General features: G+C 38.2%; 1 protein-coding gene across 2 annotated transcripts in view; it reads right to left on the bottom strand.

Annotated features, from left to right (window-relative positions):
• The window catches only part of LOC143160534 (putative oxidoreductase ZK1290.5), a 53,291-nt gene that overhangs the window by 17,119 nt on the left and 14,001 nt on the right, over nt 1–22,171 (bottom strand). For both annotated transcript variants that reach the window (XM_076338272.1, XM_076338273.1), the window contains exons 2-3: nt 19,794–20,042; nt 11,515–11,616 (exon numbers count right to left, since the gene is read on the bottom strand). In XM_076338272.1, the coding sequence (XP_076194387.1) occupies nt 11,515–11,616; nt 19,794–20,042 (351 nt within the window). The remainder of the gene's footprint in view (nt 1–11,514; nt 11,617–19,793; nt 20,043–22,171) is intronic.

Genomic DNA, 22,171 nt, shown 5'->3' with positions numbered 1-22,171 from the left:
GCTGGGGTAGAGTTAATTTTCTTCACAGCAGCTGCTATGGGGCTGTGGTTTGGATTTGTGCTGGGAACAGTGCTGATAACACAGGGATGTTTTCGTTCCTGCTGAGCAGTGCTGACACGGAGTCAAGGCCTTTTCTGCCTCTCACCCCACCCCACCAGCGAGCAGGCTGGGGGGGCACAAGGAGTTGGGAGGGGACACAGCCGGGACAGCTGACCCCAACTGACCCAAGGGATATCCCACACCATATGGCGTCGTGCTCAGCATGTAAAGCTGGGGGAAGAAGAAGGAAGGGGGGGATGTTGGGAGTGATGGCGTTTGTCTTCCCAAGTCACCGTTAGGCGTGATGGAGCCCTGCTGTCCTGGAGATGGCTGAACACCTGCCTGCCCATGGGAAGGAGTGAAGGAATGCCTTGGTTTGCTTTGCTTGCGCACGCGGCTTTTGCTTTGCCTATTAAACTGTCTTTATTTCAACCCACGAGTTTTCTCACTTTTACCCTTCCAATTCTCTCCCCCATCCCACCTCAGGGCTGGGGGGGAGTGAGCGAGCGGCTGGGTGGGGCTTAGTTGCTGGCTGGGGTTAAACCACAACAATTTCCCATCAAGAAATTTCAAGTCAGTTATGTTTTGTCTTAAAAGCCATCTGAGTTGCTCCTACTAAAATCAGTGTTATGGCATTCCTGTGTTTCAAGTGATGTCACACAGAGAAAGCTAAATTCAAAATTGTCAAGAAAGTAAGCATTTTCCCAGGCAACAGAGAAACAATAATTAGAATTTCAATGTTTCTGTGGAACCAGCATTTTCTTAAAACTTTTTTTTTTAAGGCAATACAATTAAAACATTTCATTTACACTAAATCCACATATTTAGTTTTGGTAAAGTTAGAACCCTTCATTTCAACTCCATTGCTTTGTTTTTAGTTACAGTCTAATACATGAAAGTTAAAGTGTTTTGACTTTTGTATTACATTACAACATAAAATACAATAAATATGAAAACAATTGCACAGCCTGACTGTATTAAAAATCTTATTTCAATGCATGGTGGAAACATGAATTCAAAACACTGGAATTTCCTGAAAAATAGAGAGTTTAAATTTCAACGAACAATCAATGGATTCTACTCTAGAGAATTGCTTCCATCTGCTTGATGGAATATTACACAGTTGCTCTGCATTGTCCAAATCTGGGAAAGACTGCCTTAAAGCAGGAGACTATACAGAATTATTTCCACATTTACATCTGCTGGATTAATTCCTAGGAATGAAGAATTAGAAAATGATGGACAAGAAAGTGAAGGTTAGCTCCTGGGCCTTATCTGACAGACCAACACTTGTGACTATGTGTATCAAACAAGATCCACAAAATGATCACATCAGCAGTAGAAATAAAAAAATTACATATTGAGAAACTTGCATAAAAGGGTCCTGACTCATTGCCTTGAAACAACTTGGGGGGGGCACATTTCCTTATATTTCCTCTCTCACGGAGCTCCGACAGAGGTAGGTTCCTCGAAGTTCATGCCACGGGTCTCAAAACCACCAGAATGCTCTTGAAAAGGGGGAAAAAAGCATTTATTTTCAATTTAATACCTGTTTAGTGTACTTAAAAATCCCATTTCAGACAATTCAGGCACAACTCATGTCTTAGCTGTTGTGATAGCAGGTGGTTTTAAAGTCTATACTTCTTTTTAGCTTAACCGATTTAACTAGTCCTGAAGTTCAGGTCCTCGGAGATAAAAGTTTGCAATGTGCTAGCGCAATCCCTCGGGCTTTGAGTCACAGGGCTTTGACTCAGGGAGAGAACGCATCCTCCTTATCTGCTTGAGGAAATGAGTGGTTTGGCCCCTATGAAGCAGATTTTGAGAAAGTGCCAGGTGCAATAAACAAAAAGCTTGCAATTCCCCATTAGCTCCCAAAGCTTATTGAGGCTTTGTCCTACGCCTTGCGACTCTGACTTCACAGGCTTGAAGGAATACTTGGCAATGATGCTTCTTTTATGCATGCTAAAAATTGACTGAGCACAATGGTGGAACATAAATTTTCATCCAGCTTTGAAAAACTATCACGAAACTCTGCAAGACACATTAGAAAACATTGGCAAAATAATGGTTGATCACAATGGGAAAAAAATCAGCATCTTTTCTATTCTACACAAAAAAAAATCTTGGCCTCCACCACGTCGGTAATTTCACCACCCTGTAGTACTCCCGGCTGCTGTGAAGGAATACATCGTGCTAATGGACTGGTTTGCAATGTAGTTGCGTATTAAGCTTAAAGCATTTTTTTATGGCAACCTAGAGAATGATTGGGTATTTTTTCCAATTATACAAAGTTTGATGGGCACTGTTAGTCTTGCAACAAAAAAGCATAAATATACTGTCTTGGCACCACAACATTGTTTTAGTACAATAGCGAGCCTTATCTTTCTCTAGCACTACTACAGACTTTTATCAAACTTCTAAATACTCTCTGGAATATTAAATGTACAAAGTTCAGATCAAAAAGGTTTTTTAAATGACAAAACTGGATACAGGGTTTGTGGAGCCCATTTTCCTCCCCCTCCCCGCTGCTCTACATGAGTCAGAGCAAGGGAGAATTCCCACGTCCAGTGAACAGTGCCCATTCTGTTATATCTTCTATTGAGGCCACAGAATAAAAACACAAACGGATCCACTTTTCACAAGAGGTCAACTGCAGTAACTGTATCTTTATTAAAGGAGGTTACACAGGTTGGAAAGGTCCACATTCTCTGTGATACGCACGCTAAGAACTTCTCTGTGGGTAAATGGTATTATTCATAGAAACCGTACAAGATTTCATTTCAGCACAGCTTGCTAAATCAAAGCTGTAGGCTGAGTGTGCCCCACATGCAGATTGCAAGCCAAAGCCTTGATAAATAAAGCAGATGACTCTTAGACAGAACCAATATGGAACTCAGTTCTAAATCTATGAACTAACACTTGTTCCCATTTCACAGACTAAAAAACATAGACACCAAAAGGCTAAGTGTCCTGTCTAAGACACACAAGAAGACTGTGGCAAAATTGAAAACACAAAAATCATGCCTCCTCCAGCAAAAGATTTCTTTTTATCCTATTCATTACCACAGTATAGGTGCTTATCTGCCTTAAAATGACTTTCCTGCCACTACAATTCCATGATCATTACTCCTGCTACAAATCACCTGTGAACCGTGATAAACCGTGAGGACAACAGGAGAGGAGGCATGAGTAGAAGTCCAATTGTCAACTTCTGTGACTGAAAACTCATTATAACCATTCAGTTTACACAACCGTTAAATGGCTAACTAAATAGCATAATGCTGCAATACTGGCTTAATGTATTCTGTCTCTTTGACCCTGGCTGCTCATTCTCACTACTTCAATGCAAGACTATTTTAGTCATGTTGACTTCCCCCCCTCCCCCCCTCGAGTTCACATTACAAACCAGATCAGATTAAAAAAAAAAAAAAATATATATATCCACCAAAAAGGCTGTTTGGTTGTTTTCAAAACTGAATCAATTCCCTTGTACTCTTACGGATTTTCCCTTCTCTTATGCCAGTTTTAAGCATGTAGAATCATACTGTGAACAGAACACAGGTTTCAAAGAAGGCTGACAATACATTTTTATATCTAGAACATTCTGCAGCTGCTCACAAACGGTTGGGCAATCAAAACTGCAAAAGCAACATGGTACAGAATCAATCCCGCTATACCTTAAGTCAATATTTCTACCACACACTACCTTGTGAAAGTGCGCTCAAAATTATCAGCAACTCGGCTAAGCGCTTAAAGGCTATTAGAATATGTACCCTTAAAACTACCACTTTGAAAGTATTATGGAGAGCACATAGATTCTAAATAGTTTGTTCCCCCTGTAACTATGACGGCACAGTTTCCTGAACTGGGATACTTTTTGGACTTCTGTATCAGAGGGGATAATGATTCCCAACTGGTATGAATAACAGCCACCTGACTGATGTCAATAAAGCAATACTGATTTACAATAGCTAAGAATCTAGGGCTTAAATTCAACATATGCAAAACAGATAAATGACGCCTTTTCCCCAAATCATGTACGTTATTTATTGAGACAAAAAGTTATTTCGGACGAGGACTTTCCTTTGAAATGTATGTCAGCATTGCCTTCTTCCCAAGAGTTCTTGTGTTCACACTGGGACCTCTGGGCATTTCTGTGTGGGTACACAAATGTCTACATTTGCTTTAAGTAAGCTAAGCAAAAAGATTTACCTAAATTTTTGACAAAGAGAATTCACTTCCTAGTAGAAAAAGCACAAACCATACGCTGCAATAAATCATGAAACAAAGAAGTCTGAGGGCTTATTTTTATACTTAGAATTACCCATGAAGTCCTTAAAATTAAAAAAAAAAACCACAGAGCAAAACATAACAAATGAGGATAGACATTCATGCAAGTTTAGATTTGTCCCCACTTTCACATCTGCACCAAAATGACTTATTCTATGGCAATTTCTTATTCTTAAATAAGATACGGCACATTATGAAGACTTCTTTATGATCTTTAACATAAATATGTGTAGTTTGGGGGGTTTTTTGCATACATCTTTAATTGCTGTCTTATCTGATCAACAGGGTGTGGTGCAACCAACATCCTCACCAACTGCAACCACCTTCAACCCAGGAAAACACATCTCTCAACTCTGTTTCTGATAACAACAAGCCCATGAGACATCTTCATCTGTACAGAGAGAATACTATAGACAATGTGAAAAAGATGTGTTGCTAGGAAAATTAGTTGCTTGCTTTTACTTATTAAAACTTTAGTGCAACTTACGTACACACATTCACATATGACTTCTACCAACATAAACACTCGAGACAAACATTTTGTGGAGCTGTAACACAAATATTTGTGAATTGTCAGCTGTTCATCATTTGACAACATAAGCATAGATTTAAAGTGATTTTTCAGTAGAATAAAAGCAGAATATGTCATCTAGCAAAGGAAGTACTAAAGATTTGTGCCACGTACACAAAAACTGTATTTGGTTTACTGAACCCTCACTCATACTTTTAAGAACTGATAGAAAATGGAGGAAGAAAAGATGATGACTGAACTGGTCTATGCCCAAAGAGGTGGTGGATGCCCCATCCCTGGAAACATTCCAGGTCAGGCTGGACGGGGCTCTGAGCAACCTGATCTAGTTGAAGATGTCCCTGCCCACGGCAGGGGGGTTGGACTAGATGACCTTTAGAGGTCCCTTCCAACCCAAACTATTCTATGATTCTATGAAAAGGACAAGAATATTGTTAAGGTTGCTTAGATTTCTTCTCTCTCTTGGAATGAGGCAAAACATAACTTTTTTCCAAGAACATAGTGACATGGCTTCAATTATTGGGCTAAACAATTTCTGTTACTTTATGGGATTCTCTTCAAATCATACGCAAAGACTATTAAACTAACATATTAATGGAATAGTTGTATTTATTTTGAAGAACATTTCTTTATGTTTAACAAAATCATATGTTAACACATTAAGGAATTTCTGATGCAAGTATGAATATTTCATGTAAGCATAAGCTGCACTGCTTACACTAAAAAGATAAGCAAAAAATTTTACTCTTAGTAAAATGGCACCGAGTCCCAGTGGGATCTGAATCCAGAACAATCACCACGTTACTACTCTTGCCGACTTCAGGCTACAGCTGGCTGGAGGCCCTCATTCTTCCCAGCATTTTTAGATGGAGGGACAAGTAATCATGTGCATGTGTGTATGAAAAGCTTGCCGAGATGGTGGACTAGCCACAATGCCAAAATCAAGGTCATTAAAGACAGTGCATATGGAAAGGGTCATTTTGCTAGGAACAGACCAATTACCAGTGAGCATATATAATGACTATTCATGATGTCAAAGCAGCTTGCCGCACTGCTTTCATCTGCCAGCAGACAAATGCCTATACAAGAATGGTGCAGCTGTCAAGGGAATATTTGACTCAACCTATATGTATCTTGGAATGGGTTCTGTAGGCAGTCTGGCCTCTGTCCTGAGGTATTGGAGAGGATAATTCCACAAAATGACAATGTACGAGACCACAAAAATTCAAACCATAGCCTTGATATTACAAGAATCCTAGTTGATTTCAGCTGTTACAACAGAAAGAACCAGTTATTACACACAAATGTCTCACTGACCAAAATCAAGAATTTTTTTCTCCCTTTTTCCTCAGCACTGCTTATCCCATAACTCTTTAAAGGAAAACATGTATGCAGGCCGTTGAACAAAGAGACACGTCTAGAATTCTCTGCCTCTCAGCACCGCAGTACAGATAGTCACTTCCTTACTCTGACTGTGACCTTAAGACAGATGCACATACAGCAACGGAGTCACCCGGCTCCTGTGAAACAGCTCCAATCAAACTGGAGCAGATTAACAAGTCACAGAAGATAACAAAAAAAAAAAAAAAAAAAAAAAAGCTACATTCTCAGGCATAACAGCATTTAAAGAAACTAATTCTTGAAACTGTAAGGTTGTCCTCAGCTAGTAGAAATCAGTTTAACAATAAGGTCTTTCCTGCTGTGAATAAAGAGCTACCAGCTTGGTCTATCAGAAGTCACCCAGCATTTTTAAACGGCAGTTTTTAGCGCAGGTAGTGCCTTTATCCTATACTGTCAGGTACACGCTACAATTCTAAAAACAGTAAAGAAAATAATTATCCTCCCCCATTCATTTCTTCCTAATTCTCAACATAAAGAAGCTGCAATGACTGATAGTGGAAATTGCTGCAGCTCCTCAGGAGCTTTTCCACTAGCAAATCTTCCGATCACTTGGGCTGACTACCAAGACCAGGTGCAGAATTCTGATCCCCGAGCTACCATACGAGATGGCACAATTCCCTCTGGAAGCAAGGCCAGGCCTAAATGCATGCAAATCCCAGGGTCTGAAGACTTACGGAAGACAACAGACTGTAAGACAAAATAGAAATCTCTGCACTGAATCCTTTCTTAACCAGCATGTGAATGTCTCATGAATCAAGCAGTGTTATAATTCACTAATATGACAAATAAGCGTTCTAATATACTTTCTGTATGATTTGAGGAAATGTACGCACAATTTATAAGTTTTGGTTCATGTTATGGAATGATACAATTGCTATAGGTTTGTATACCACTGTAAATATGTATCTACCTTTGTTGACCAGGACTGTATGACATTTTTCCCTGGAAAGATACTTAGGGAAACCAGCAAATTTAATGACTGGACTCTGGCTATACAACAGGAATACTAAAAAAGCAAACTAAAAGTATAACCTTGCTTCGTTTGTAGGGTAGAGAAGATAGAGGATAAAAATATACAAATTTCAGGTTAAAGAGGGAAAGATGCTGGTAGGACTTCTAATGGACTCTAAGAAACATACTGAAGGATTTAGCCAGGAGAAAATAAAAGATGAGCATGTTCAGCCAAAGACTCTGTAGCTCAAGTACAAACCAGAAAGACACAGGACCATGTTCCAGACACAACCCAGAGGGACTGAAACACCTGAAGTGGGTAAAACTTGCGGGGTGTGTTATTTTAACATAGATAATAAATGTATTATCTCATACTGTTACAGTAAAGGACAACAGTGGCTTCAGAATCCCTATGAGTGTTTTCGGGCATGCTCTCATATCTGTCATGGTCTCCCTCATGAAAAATCTCAAGAAGAACGCCCAGGATTCTGGGAAATTGTTTTTAACCTGAAGTGAGACCTTGAGATAGCTGCTCAGTTGCATTAGGCAGTTGAACAGTGGATTCAAGCACAAGGGTGAGAGTGCTAAAATATGAAACCTTTTTTCAAGTGTGTTCCCGAGACCCCAGCCTTGGGGCAGTAACCAGATTCTGTTTAGTTTCTAAAAATATGAAGCACATTGGATCCAAGGAGTGCGGCCCAAAACTTTAGTATGGTAAGTAATCAGCTGGAGAGGGTAACCAGATCTCTAACAAATACTATTCAGATTCTCATTTTAAATTGTTTGTGTTTCCAGTTCAAATCATATCACAACAAGAGATTCTTTTGAAAAATGTTAACCTCCAATTTCTTCTGATGAAATACAAAAACAGTATAGTGGTAAGCCACAGTGGGGATTTTTCAGTGATAGCAAAGGATCTTTCTTGTCACCTGAATCTATTATTTTCTATTTAGGAGACTATTCTGATGTTACAGCTCAACTCCGACCCTCCATTAAGAAAATATATATAGGAAGCACTACTAAGCAGTCAAGGATTAAGAAACAGTAAACTTCAGGATGCCCACGCATCTCCACGAATGCACACCTACCACTTTACACACCAATTTCATTGGCACATGGTGCATTCAAATAACAATAAACCTGCTATTTCTTCTACAGCCAGAGGTACTTAGGAGTTCACTAAAGTGGGACTCTCAATCTGAGGAGTTTTGTTTAACTTTTCATGCAAGTTTTCTGCTCCCTAAAATATTTATTTTAATAATTTTGATAAATAATTAAGATTTTCTTTTAACCTGTCACACAGGTTTTATTATCTGGGGGCAGAGTCTTATAAATTAGTGCATGCTGACCTGAACAGGGGCACAGACCCAGAACCTCTAGTCTCTCCTCAGTTAGCTGGGTGAGAAGATACTTCAGGCCAGAAGCCCTGCAAGTTGTGCTGCTGCAGCTGCTATGTGCTGGCTCTCAGATGAACCTGGCTGAATCTATCTTTGTAGGCACGAGCTAAAAAAAGTTCTCTCAAAGCTATGAATGTAGATGCAGTTGGGATTTTTCTTGCATCAACTTGTGACCAATCTAAAACTTAACACAATCTTAAAAAAATCTGCATTAAAGACTGTTACAGTCTTGGGTACTAACAGTTTATTTATCCTCCTCCTGGGGCAATTGGTAATAACAATAAGAAAGACTATGAATAATGTACATGATTTTAAAATGTTGCTTGCCCCAGGTAAGTGGAATTTTGCAGAATAAATATTAACCTGGATTTAAACTGAAGTTGAAAGAATGAGATTTTCAAATATCTGCACTCAAACGATCTGTGAATACAGAGAAGTGATTAAAGAAAATCATGTTAACTTCAGCCAGACCAAAGACTTAAGTCAATATTGAGATTTTTTAACCTTCCCATAAGTCTCTTGCAGATAGATATGCATTATCAGTCTCATAACACAAACCAATTTTTTTTCTACAGAGAACAGTGTTTATTGTCGCTGCACTTTCAGACACTCTTCAATGTGGACACGGCTAGTTGCTAAACCCACTAGCAAGTTGAATAATTTCAGTATTTCCTTCATGAATTGACTGCAGAAACATATTATTCGTTTCAATGGTCAATCCTTAAATGTGAAACTTTTAGTTTCTACTTTTTTTTTCCCAGAATAAACATTTCCTAAAAATAAAAAAAGTAACAGGATTGCAAACGGGAACCAATGACTACCTGAAGTAATGCCAAGTTCAGAGAAGACAAAGAACTCACCTGTTTAGTATAGAACTTACAATTTTCCCCCAATAAATGGAGGTAGTTTTTTTTCCCTCAAGTAAGGATTTTGACCAAATCCTATATTCAGTTCATACCAAGGCTACCGTGTTGCTCACATAACACATAGCAAGTCACATAAAGATATGCACCAAGCGTTTAATCTTCAGTGGAAAGTCTAGTGGTTAACCATGCAAACAAATTATTTAACATTTTCCTCGGGAATCATTGCATTTCCATGTCCAGAGTGGTTAACATTTGTGTGTCATTTCAGTAACACATAGTTACGGTCAGGACATCCAGAGTCTGTATCCCCTAAAGCAAAAATGGGGAGGTTAATGTTCTAAGGCACTTGATTCAACCAGACTAATAAATTTTCCTTCCCCTGTAAATGATCTAACTGAGGTAATTTAGACAACCAGAGCTGGAAAACTTATGCTCAGCTAAATGAATCATGAGTCTACAGAATGCTTAAATTCAGAAAAAGACTTGAGGGTAGCAACATGCATATTGACAAAACTGTTGAAGAAATGCAATTGCAGGAAAAATAAATATAACATGGGATGTCTGTAAAGAGATATCACGCATAGGAACAAAAAATAAAAGTAATTTTTCCTCTGCCTGTGAGGCCAGTGATGGTATTTCCAGTGTCTTACTGGAAGACCACTGAGTAGCTCACAGTCTTTCTCATTAGGAAGATATATAGAGAAAGAGTGAGTTGTATAAGACAGGAAAGATCACAAACACACATGCAAAAGCAGAATAGCCAATAGGATAGGAATAATAACAGAAGGTGAAAATACAACCCATTTGCAGCAAATTAGGATGGCGTATCTAGGCACAAATGACATGCACTAATTTAAATACTCATCAGAAAAAAAACTTCTCAATGGAAAGATGAAGTACCTTGTCAAATAATCCAGCTTTGGACTTAAAAGTCAGTGTAGTGTTTCTTTAAAAACTGAATGTTGTAATCCCTTACATGGCAGAAAACACTTTTTGCAACTTCCCTTGTGCTTAATATAAAAAGCAAGAACAATAGATCTATCAAAGATAATTTACTTCTGCGTTTCCAGAGGCAGACCAAAAGTAACTGAAGGGTTGAAGCGTAAGAGAACAGGTTTATTTATTGCTCAGATAAAACTGGTAGTGGCGCACAGCCTGTAATTGCCTTTGTACAACTCTCCTGCTACAATCGCTATTTCAGTAACTCTGGGTTAGCGGATAGACTACTTAATCCAAGAAGTCTCTCTCCCTGTCTGTGGAACTTCTCTGAAGCTGTAAACAGGGTGGTCCACATTGCCCAAGAACTGCATGACAGGATCTTCTCTTATGACACTATTTCTAATAATACTGCATGCTTCAGGAGCAAAATCCTCCTCTTAAATCTACATGATAAATTGTGATCGGGACAGTCTACTCTTCCTATTGCTATGAACATAAACTGAAGTTTGCAGTGCACCAAAAATCAAATTGACAGTTATCAGAACTTGAGAGAATAGCTCCCTTCTTTGAATTTCTTTTTTTCAAAAGTTAGTACCAAAAAATCTGCAGTTGAGTATTTGTTCCTCACCTAGCCATTTTGTTTTGTTGACCTTTTCTAAAACAGAAATGGTTCCATAAAGTACCACAATGCATGATAAATTGGAAAATGGCATCATACAATTAAAAAAAAAAAATAAAGGAAGTAAAACTTAGCATGATTTGTACTTAAAACAGAGAAGGCTACTACAAAGATGTTCTATAGTGGCATATACATTTCGAAGTAATCTGCAGGTTTCCGCAAGAAAGTATGCACACCATCATTAATCTCATGGGCAGAATTTGGCAATGTATTATTTACAAGCAAGACAAAGCTCTCTTATTTAACTTACCAAAATGCTAATGCTGCAATTTCCAAAGAGATTCACATAACTCACCCAAATCCCACTGAAATACGAGCATCCAGTTCAAATTAAGTTTTTGAACATCTCTCACTATGAATTCCCCAAATCCCAAAATGCACTCTAATTCCTTCTGCCAAGATAGGTTTTCATTATAATATCACCTTTCTCATAGAGCTCCTCCATCGCTCTCCAGGTTTCAGCTCGGACCTCTCGATTGCTTTTACCCGGAACATGTGCATCAGGCCAGTGTATTAAATAAAGATCTAAAAAAGAAACAGAACCAGATTACTTGTTAAAGTGTCCAAAATATATATATATAACAAACAATGTGAAACAGCATTTTCCCTCCATAATGGCCCCTAACATATTATCATCAAAATGGTTTCAATTACTACTCCATGATCATTACTGTATACATCCATTTAGTTTTAATAAGCAAAATCTGCAACATTTCATTAACAACTAAAGGTAGTGGAAGTTGCACATGTGCCACAGGTTTAGGTCACTGTAATCAGAATTTCATGGTCACATATGCACTTAAACTTTCAACACATAACAAGCCCCATTTAAGTCAAAGGGATTTTGGTCACTGGAATTGAATTAAGACCGGACTACTGCTGAAGTGCTACAAGTCTTCAAGTTTATGGAAGATAAATATGTTTGGCAGTTCTATAGATATTTTATACAAACTCAGCAGTGGGTCTGTTTTTTTCCTTTCTAAAGGATACTTCCAATATGAATTTCTGTTGGAAATTACAGCACATTCTTTCATGCAGGTTTTTTGCTATGATTTTGTGGCAGCATTTGTGATTTTTAAAAAATAATATTTTAAGGGAACAAAATTATGCTTTACTACATTTTATGAAATATTAGCACAATTTCAAACACAATTAAGATTTACTGCTGATGAAATTATCCAAGCAGCTGCTGATCCTGGCTGTTTCAGGAAAGCATTTTTTTTGTGTTGTCTCCATGCAACAAAAGACCATCCTCCTACTGCAAAAGGAAGCATTGCCAACATAAATTAAAAATGAGAAATTTACATGTATTGGACTCAGAGTTCCAAATCAGATTACCTAAATTTCAAAAATTATAGGACCTATAACTCCTTTATAAGTTTGTAGACACTGCTAGACATTCTGAAGGAGAAACTTAGGAGATACTGTGAAAACAATTATATTTCTATTTAAAACCTAACTGCAGATTAAACAAGTAACTGCAGGCATCCCAGTCAAAGAGGTGTTGGGTCTTTGTTGCATACATTAGTCTGACACAAAACAGGAAAAGGAAATAAATGCATGACTGAGATGCGCATCGTTGTCATCGTGCTTTATAAAATTCCTTTTTTGGCAGTTCAAATACAGAGTTAAGAAATAAAAAAAAGACAGACTCATTTGCAATGAGCAGAGTTTTTTGTTCTTTGAATGCATCACACCATTCATTTACAGCACCTCTTTGTGAAAACACAGATCCTCTGCCATATTTTTTTGCACTAACGATTACTATACCAGTGGGCTGGTATATTAGCTTTCCACCTCTATAAATACAAATTCAACCTCGATTTACGAGTAAAAGGTAACATGAAATTCACTATAATACACCAGTTCCCATTTGGGTACATCATTGCAACACTGTTAAAGAGAGTATTTTGCTTACATTAAGAATCTAATTAGAACAGTACAGAATTTTGTACAGTAAGATACATTACAGATGTATCGAGGAAAAAATTTTGGGTCTATCGCAAAAATCATGAGCTAAATTTGCACTTTCTAATACCAGTAACCCATTAGACTTTTAAACACAGTTGCTCAGACAAGCAAATATCACTCATATATAACGATTTGCAGCATCTGGATTTACGTCACATTTAAAGAGAAAGTTGCTCATTCTTTGCCCTTATATACATAAAATCCAATCCCAATTTAGAAAAGAGTAAAAAAACCACACGCAGTCTTGTTCATCGCTGATCTGCGAACAGTTACTTCTTCTCTAATTGCCCTGAAGAAAGAAGTTGCATTTATTAAGAATAAATACCGATATATAGTATGGGAATAAATACCAATTTCTGTGACATTTAAGTGAAAACTAATATTGGGATATTGATTAAAGCATTTGGTAAGGTTATGTTCAAAACTCAGGACTGCTCTAATTCTGTTGCCAATAAAGTTTCTTAAAATTTCCACTGACTTACATTAGACGCAATCCCAAGGATTAGCATTAGGAATTGCTAATATCAAGCGTTCATTCTGATCCAAAATTATATATGCCACTGGTGGTACTTACTGCATAGAGACTGCCATGTTTCAATTCAAATTTTTTTGCTTGGATAAAGCAAATGTCATATATAAATAGGTGAAGGTTACTGGTATCTGATGCCTACCTACATAGAAATGGAAGAATTACATATCTTTAATTGCTGCTTGTTATGTTCTCCAAATTAGACTCATAAGAACTTCTTAACTATGCAGAAACACGTCGTATAACACCAACAAAAAATAATCATTAACTTCAGCAGAATTTCACCAAAAGCTACTTTTCCAAAAGCCTGACTATTCAGTTAGACATCACAGTTTGCAAATGTTCACAGAAATAGCTACACCATGGACTTCCATATACAAAGATGCTTTGTACTCAGCCCAAGAAACTGAAGCGCTCTCAGAAGGATGGCTTTTAACAGATTTGATAACCAAAAGATCTCTGGCCATGAATATTTAAAAAATGCAGTACACCACCCTTCCCTGTATTAGTGTCGGAGACCTCTTCAATGCAAACGTGATTAGCTGTCGGTCCTTTATTTTAGAAAGGTGAGGTTATCAGGTATGTGACGTCCATATTGTCCTGTTACTTTTATTTTAATTTAGGCTTTTTGTTGAAATAAACATTACTTCGCAGTTAGAAATACACACATTTAGGGCTAGAAAACATCTACTGGATCACAAAGCGCAGTCCTCCTGACTGCGAGAGGTGTTCGCGAAAGATGTGGGGCAAAGGTGCCTTATCTCAGAGATACAGTAGAACAGTCTTTCTGCCCGTCATGCACAATCCACCCCAGCACAGCTAGAAGCAGAAGGAATACAAGGTGCCTTGCAGCAAGCAATGCAGCTGCCACTCTATTTAAATAAACTAAGCATAGCTCATTTTAAATTAGGATCTGCTTACTTCTACTGCATCTGTTAGAAAACTTTCCATAATACCTGTAGGCCAATAAAAACAGTAAGCATCTCACAAACCAAGGTCTACGATTTCATTTGTACGCACATTCACACCTACACCCACACGCTTTCTTTTGCTTAAAATATTTCCCCTCCTGGGGGATTACACGAGCACAAACACTGTTATTTTCATTTTGGAGGCAAGAAATTAGTTTTAAACTAATTTATCAAAATGGCTTAAGGTTCCAGTAATCAAGACATGTAACTTTATCACTGGAGGTTTTTAAGAACAGGCTACATTTTTATCCGTTGAGAATGATGTGGCTGTGCCTTGTGATGTGGGACAGATTAATCAATACTTTGAGATGTCTTCCAACTGTATTTTTTTTTAAATAATCTTAACTCAGAATAAAAAAACCCAGTGATTCACAGTATCAGGATGCACTTGAGAAAGAAGAGAAATACCCAAACATTCACAATCAAATTTTGTATTTACCAGCTTTTTACAGCATCCTTTACAGACAATCAAGCTGTAGTGGTACAGTGTGGGCCTGAAATTCATTCACATGTCAAAACACAGGGCTGCAGGAAAACTAAAATTAATGTGAGAACTGCTTTCACACAGGCATTTAAAATAGAGTGGCTTATTACTTCTTAGCGGTACTGCAGCACCTACAATCAACACAGTTCCTCTGAACTCAAAAGTACAGGGACATTTCACACATTTAAAAGCCAACAGCATGTTGCATGGAAATAAAAGTTTGCAATTCTATTAAAATTCCTAATACAGTATTAGAAAAAGGGTCAAAACTCACGATAACAAACCTAGTTTTGAAGAACAAGCCCTGGCTCATATCAAACCTAAAAGCAAAAGTATATTTTTTCAATGTTTAGCACAGTTATCTTAATGCAATGATTGTATTTTCCCTGCTTTTCTCAATCGTCACCGCACTTAGTATGTACATGATGCATTTTTCTCTCCCGCCCAATCTTTTGTTGTTGTTGTTGTTTTTTATTCTATTGGAACAAGGACCAATGTGAAGCAACCTCCAAAGTGTTCTGAATTCATACACAATCTGAATTGGGTGTATTATCATCATTCACGTGATTCATCTATTACACTGAATAGGCCGATGGAACATTTGTCCAACTCCAGCTGGGGATTTGCAATAGGTTAAATTTGCCTGAACGTGACAGACTCGGAACAGTCAAAAGGAAAATAAAATTGTTTATGAATTCGGTAACCCACAAATCACATTCAAGAAGAAGTTACTTTGGAGGTTTGATCCAAATCCCAAGGAATGTATTCTGCTACTGCCAAACCTGTAAGATTTGCTGCCATTTCATATTGGTTTACTGTGACTGCTAGTTGAGGACCGCATTTAGAAAATGCAAGGAGCAGAATATCTGTTACAACCACTGCCCACAAATAATACAAATTTCCAGCTTCTCATGGATATATAATCTACTGATTCAAATAAAAATCCTGGAACGCTGCTCTCCTAATATCATTTGCCCGAAAAGTGTTTCTCGAAAAGGTTTCATAACAGTATTTTACATGGAACACTTTTTCTCTTAAAAAGCTGCAACTGCTTTCAGCAGTTCATCTGTTTCAACAGCTGGCATTCTATATACTGCCAATGCACAGATTTATCAATTCCTGTTAGGTTATTTCCCAAGTCTCTAATTCAGTCTGCATGGATGGACTGTGTAGCCCATAAGGATCCTGAAGAAAATTAACAGCACCCGCCTTGGAACAAAGAACTTAGCTGCACGTTGAGCAGCCAGGGCTCCTACAGCTTTTTCTTTTTGCACTCTTCTGAATGACTAACTTTCCCTCCAACGTAAAGGTCTAACTTCACAGATATATTATTTAGGATCTTTCAATTTTCTATATGAACCATGTATCTTACGGAAATGCTGCGAACCACCACGTATTTGGTTAGTATCATGTAACAAAATCAGGAAATTCTGACTTAGGTACATTTCATGTACCTTTATTTCACATTCCTATTTCTCAGAAAAACTGCCAGTTTTAACACATGCTTGTAACTAAAGGATTTACTTTCCTAAATAAGCTTGGACACAAATTGCCCTGTTATTACCAGATCTTTTCTTGCCATGGATTTCATGTCCTCTCTATGGCGTAGACTGGCCAGCAGAAAAGGGACGTAAAATGCAGGTATGAATGAAAACAGAGCTAGGATATCCAAGCTTAGTTCTACAAGCTTATAACCATATTTTCAAACCAATCTTCTGCATTCCACTTACTTTTGGTAGACTCGTGATAACCCTCAAAATTTCCATCAAAAAGCTCTTACTCTAAGCATTCTTGAAACACTTGAAAAGTTCATGTTTCAAGACATGGCCACTTTTTGCTTAAAAATCCTTCCAATAGCACCTACCAGCTGGGTGCTTTCAGGCAGGAGGTACAGGACTCCCTAAAGCGTGATGCTTTCTATGAACCCCATGAAACACACCACGTATTGTACCCCCTTTAAGGGTCTACTTCCCCAGCATATATAGCACTAAACACAGAACTCAACCGTCTCTCTTTCACACGCATGCAGATCATACTGCATTTAACAAAAAGTCTGTGGAGTTGATCCAACAGAGATTAAACTCAAGCAGCCAAACCCGTTACTCCATTTGCCACCCCATCCTTCTTGCGGAGGTCACCATCCTCATTGACAGATCAGTGAATTGCACGTGAAGTATTTCCTAAGCCATCAGAGTTTACAAATTGCCAAGTTAAAGCAAACTGAAGCCAGCCATTGATTTAGGTCACTATGTCAGACTAAGTGGTGGTTCAGGAAGAGCTTTATAAATTTTTCAGACATCTCCACATCAGTGGAAGAAAGGTGAGGAAGGAGGGAAGGTGGGTGAGAGTATTAAAAAAAAGAAAAAAAAGCGGGTGGGGGGGAGAAAATCTGGTATGGAGGCAAATTGCACAGGCAGTTGTAATACTCCTTAATTTGTCTTACTAATATGAGCAAAAGAAGTCTCAGAGCTGAACATATCTAACAAACTGAAGTTCTGTTTATGCCATTCCAAGGATTTACTCACACAGTGACAGTATTTGTGCATTTCTTGCTCTCACATATTTTTTTCCTTGTTTCACGTATTTCTGCTTAGCAGCAATATGTAAACTGAGTATTTGTGTGAGCACCTACTTTAATCAGTCTACTACCTGAGAAAATAAAAGCAAATTACAGTACCAAAAGGAATCACCGAAAATGGTTTCCTGGAAGTGAGTCAAGTTTTCCTCTCATCAACATTCAGCACCAGTGCCACAGCAAGCAGAAGAAAAAAAGAATGCAAACACAAAACATAACAAGTAGAAAGCAGAGAGGAGGAAACGTTATTTCTTAACTGAGAGGAGAAAGTCAGGGCTTGAAACTTTGTTTATGAAAGTCTCCTTGCAGTGACCTGTATTTGCATGGGACAGACAAAAAGAGGTTTTAATTCATTTTGCATTATTCTGTACCTGCGCAGGAAGTTAAGGGATACATTTCCGTAAAGATACATTTCCATAAAGAATGGAGCCAAAGATGTGCATTCAAATATCTCAGTCTTTAACAGATACAGTTTTTCCTTTCATCTTGCAATGTACCCAAGCAAAAAAGCCAGTGAATACAGCACACAGCTGCCATTAATATTATATGCCATTAATTCCGCAAAATCTGTACTTCACAAAAGCCGTTCACTTCCTCATTAAAGTTTATTTAACAGTGGGACAGGGTGAGGAAAGAGAAGCAAAACGAGGTTTTCAGGACACTGACAGATAATGTCTGATGGTTAGGTCAATTATTCCTTGATGATCGGCATAAACGCTATCTCCACCAACGTTGTTATTTTAGACTATTACTTTAAATTTATCTTCCTCTACCTCCACTTTCTTTTCATTGCGCTAGCTAGGGAAGGAGCAGCAAAAGCATTTTAAAAAAATACCATGTTTATTTTTATGAGGTACCTCCTCTCCTATGACCTGTTGCAAAGAATTAATTGGCATCATTATTGCAGCTCTTTTCCTGTCTAATAACGGAGTAACAATATCACATCTTTGACTACAAGAAGTTTATGATCAGGGTTAAGTTTGAAAGTGCATAAGTCTAATTCAGTGTTATTAGATTTAGTCTTCTAAAGTCTTGTAGATACTTCTAACACTTTCCCCAAAGTATATTGCATCACACAGACCAAACTGAAAGCAGTTATTCAGAATTTTTAAAAGTTAATAGACCTACTGTGCTGGTTTTGGCTGGAATAGAGTTAATTTTCTTCACAGTAGCTGGTACAGTGCTGTGGTTTGGATTTGTGCTGGAAACAGTGCTGATAACACAGGGATGTTTTCGTTCCTGCTGAGCAGTGCTGACACAGAGTCAAGGCCTCTTCTGCCTCTCACCCCACCCCACCAGCGAGCAGGCTGGGGGGGCACAAGGAGTTGGGAGGGGACACGGCCGGGACAGCTGACCCCAACTGACCCAAGGGATGTCCCACACCATATGGTGTCATGCTCAGCATGTAAAGCTGGGGGAAGAAGAAGGAAGGGGGGGACGTTGGGAGTGATGGCGTTTGTCTTCCCAAGTCACCGTTAGGCGTGATGGAGCCCTGCTTTCCTGGGGATGGCTGAACACCTGCCTGCCCATGGGAAGGAGTGAAGGAATGCCTTGGTTTGCTTTGCTTGTGCACGCGGCTTTTGCTTTGCCTGTTAAACTGTCTTTATTTCAACCCACGAGTTTTCTCACTTTTACCCTTCCGATTCTCTCCCCCATCCCACCAGGGGGAAGTGAGCGAGCGGCTCATGGCGGTGCTTAGTTGCCGGCTAGGGTTAAACCACGACACCTACAAAATAACTTTTAGAAAGGACCCCCATTCCTTGAGATTCAACAGACCACACAAGAAATTAGGCATTTTTGTTGCCCTGTTACCAATAAATTATTGTAAAGTTTATGAATCCTTGTTTCATAGGTTTTCGGTGTTTTTAGCAAAATATATAAAACTCATGTAGTGGATCCTCAAATCTATTTAACAATGAAACATACCTTTACAAAACATACCTTGATCTGTTTTAAAACATTTGCAACAAGGAAAAATTCTGTGCTCTCAATTATATGCATGTGAACTTTCTAGAGATCAAACAGAACAAGAAATCTGCAGATGTGTAAATAAAGGCAGAATTTGTTTTCTGTGATCTATCTGTACGACATAATTTTTTTCCGGAATTCATTCATCTTTGCAAATACTCACATGGAAGGCGCAATAAATGAGCTATATGTAAAGATTCATACCAAGATATTCAACACCAAGTCTTTCACATGACTCCAAGCAGGCTTTTTTTGTGTTTTCATAGCCATAATCACTATGCCACAGTTTCGTAGTTATCCAGAGGTCCTCCCGCTTCACACCGCTCTCTTTGATGGCTTTTTGGAGGAGAGATTCACAGCCGTATCTTTTTGCTGTGTCAATATGACGAATGCCACATTTTTGTAATGCATGGACCACAGCATCATGGGAATAGCCACCTTGATGGGAAGTACCTAAACAAACAAAATCAGAAGTGAATTGTCAGCAGTGAATTATGAGGGACATATTTTATCATTCTTTTTAATTTTTGCTTTCCTTTTTTTGTATATTGTCGCAGAACCTTCTTATTCAATTTTCATTTCCTAATAGTAAACAAATGGGAACTGACAGATCTCTAGGCTGGGAAAATACATAAAGTGCTAGACTGTTGACGCTGATCAGAAATAACTCCAGCGAAATCAAATATCAACAGCATCTAACTGTAAAGAAGTGATTTCAGAAGTCAGGCTGAAGACCATCAAAGAGAAAACACATACTTTATGGAAAATTAGTATATGGCACTTAATTTTCATATAGGAGCGCAACATTTACAGATGAAATACTAACAGTAAGAAATAAAATATAACTGAAAAAGCAATTTACTCTGCAGAGAGCATATCCTGAAACGTTTACTCTGTTGAACTCCTGGTAGCTTCAGGTTATTACTGCATTGTACAACCCCAGACTGGGCCATACCGCAGGTGCAATTCACATAATGTCAAGCTCAGCAGTAACCAAAACAATGGAATCCTACACAAGAGTTACAGAATGGGCATACAGGGAGTTTCAGTAACAAAGTACTGAACTCTCATTGTGTAGGTATTCACTGGATGTGTATTTTGCATGTCAAGGGGACGGAAGGAGGAGGAGACTCAGCAGGAAAAGCAACCAGCAGGAGGACTGTCAGATAAAGAACTGGTTGAGAGCAAGGAGGATGATGTTTCTACTTACCCTTTCCTGTTAGTTGTTTTTCCTGCCGTGAGCCCCTCACCCATTCACCCTCACTCACACACTTCCCACAAACAGTATTCTCTACAGTTTGTTGGAGGAAATGCTCAGTCAGTTCCAGTCAGCTACCAAAGCCACCTTCTAAGATGATGACTGGCACTTAAAGGCCCTAGTGCTATAAACAATAGACGGCATGTAAATGGCTACGTCACTAACTTCAGAAGGGCCCTGTGCAGTCGTGACAGTCAACAGCAACAGGGTCTTCAGCCACTGCTGAATCTAAATAAATAAAGGACTCCAGGTCAAAGAATAACATAAAGTGAAATCTGTATCTGCCCTTAACTTTCTCTTTCCCTTCAAACATAATATTTATTTCTACATCAAACACTATCTGCATGTTATGAAATTAACAAATGTATACGGCCACCCAGGCTGTCAGAAAAAGGAAACAAATGAAAACACACACAGTTACCTTGGACTCATCCTTAGAACCTCCCATACCTGAACTGGAGAGCGAGCGCCCACGGGAGCCTGCACGGCGCTCTCACACGCGTCGTAACAACACATGCAAGAACGAGAACTTACAAAAGTCCTACCTGCGTGTAAGGCAAGCCAGGTTCTCCTAAATGCTTACAGTTTTTGTTCATTCCCAGTCTTAGAAGGAAAGCCAATGATGCCTCTGTAATCTTGCTCAATGCTTCAAGTCATTTAAAATAAGATATAATACGGTCTGATATCACACACACACACCTGAGGATCATGACGTTCTGCTGATCACAATGGGACAATCCCCACTTTATGTTCATGACCTACAAAATGTGGAGTATTGAATTCTTGATTTATCTTCATGGATTTTAGAGTGATGAAATTATACTACTATATTTGTACAATTTTGACATGTGTATCAAGTATTTTACCTTCCAAATGTAAACAAAATTTTACTGTTTTAAAAGACAAAACTTTAAAACTTTTTTCTCCATAGCCACTAATTATGATTAATAACTGGCTTAATTTCTGAGTCATCTAGATATAATGTCCCTATAGTTTGTTTTACATCAAAATAAGTCAAGCTAGATCAACTTACATTTTGAGAATAGCTATTTCAAAATCTTCATGAATGTTTAAGAATTTTAGATGAATGCAGTGTTACTACATTGCAACTATGGGCAAAGAACATATATGCAGTTATTACATTATTCAGATCCTAAAGGAATTTTATTAAAGAATTATATAACTAACATAGAAAAATTACTATACTTTTTCATAACCATCCCTTCACTTTTAATAAGCTGGTGCTGGTGCCAAATAAAGGAGGTTGTAACTATTGTGTCTGTTTCTGGCTGAATGGACATTTCTAAGCACAGAATGAATGGAG

Source organism: Aptenodytes patagonicus, chromosome 5 (genome assembly GCF_965638725.1).
Source record: "Aptenodytes patagonicus chromosome 5, bAptPat1.pri.cur, whole genome shotgun sequence".
NCBI lineage: Eukaryota > Metazoa > Chordata > Aves > Sphenisciformes > Spheniscidae > Aptenodytes > Aptenodytes patagonicus.
This window is presented reverse-complemented; position numbering and strand designations above follow the sequence as displayed.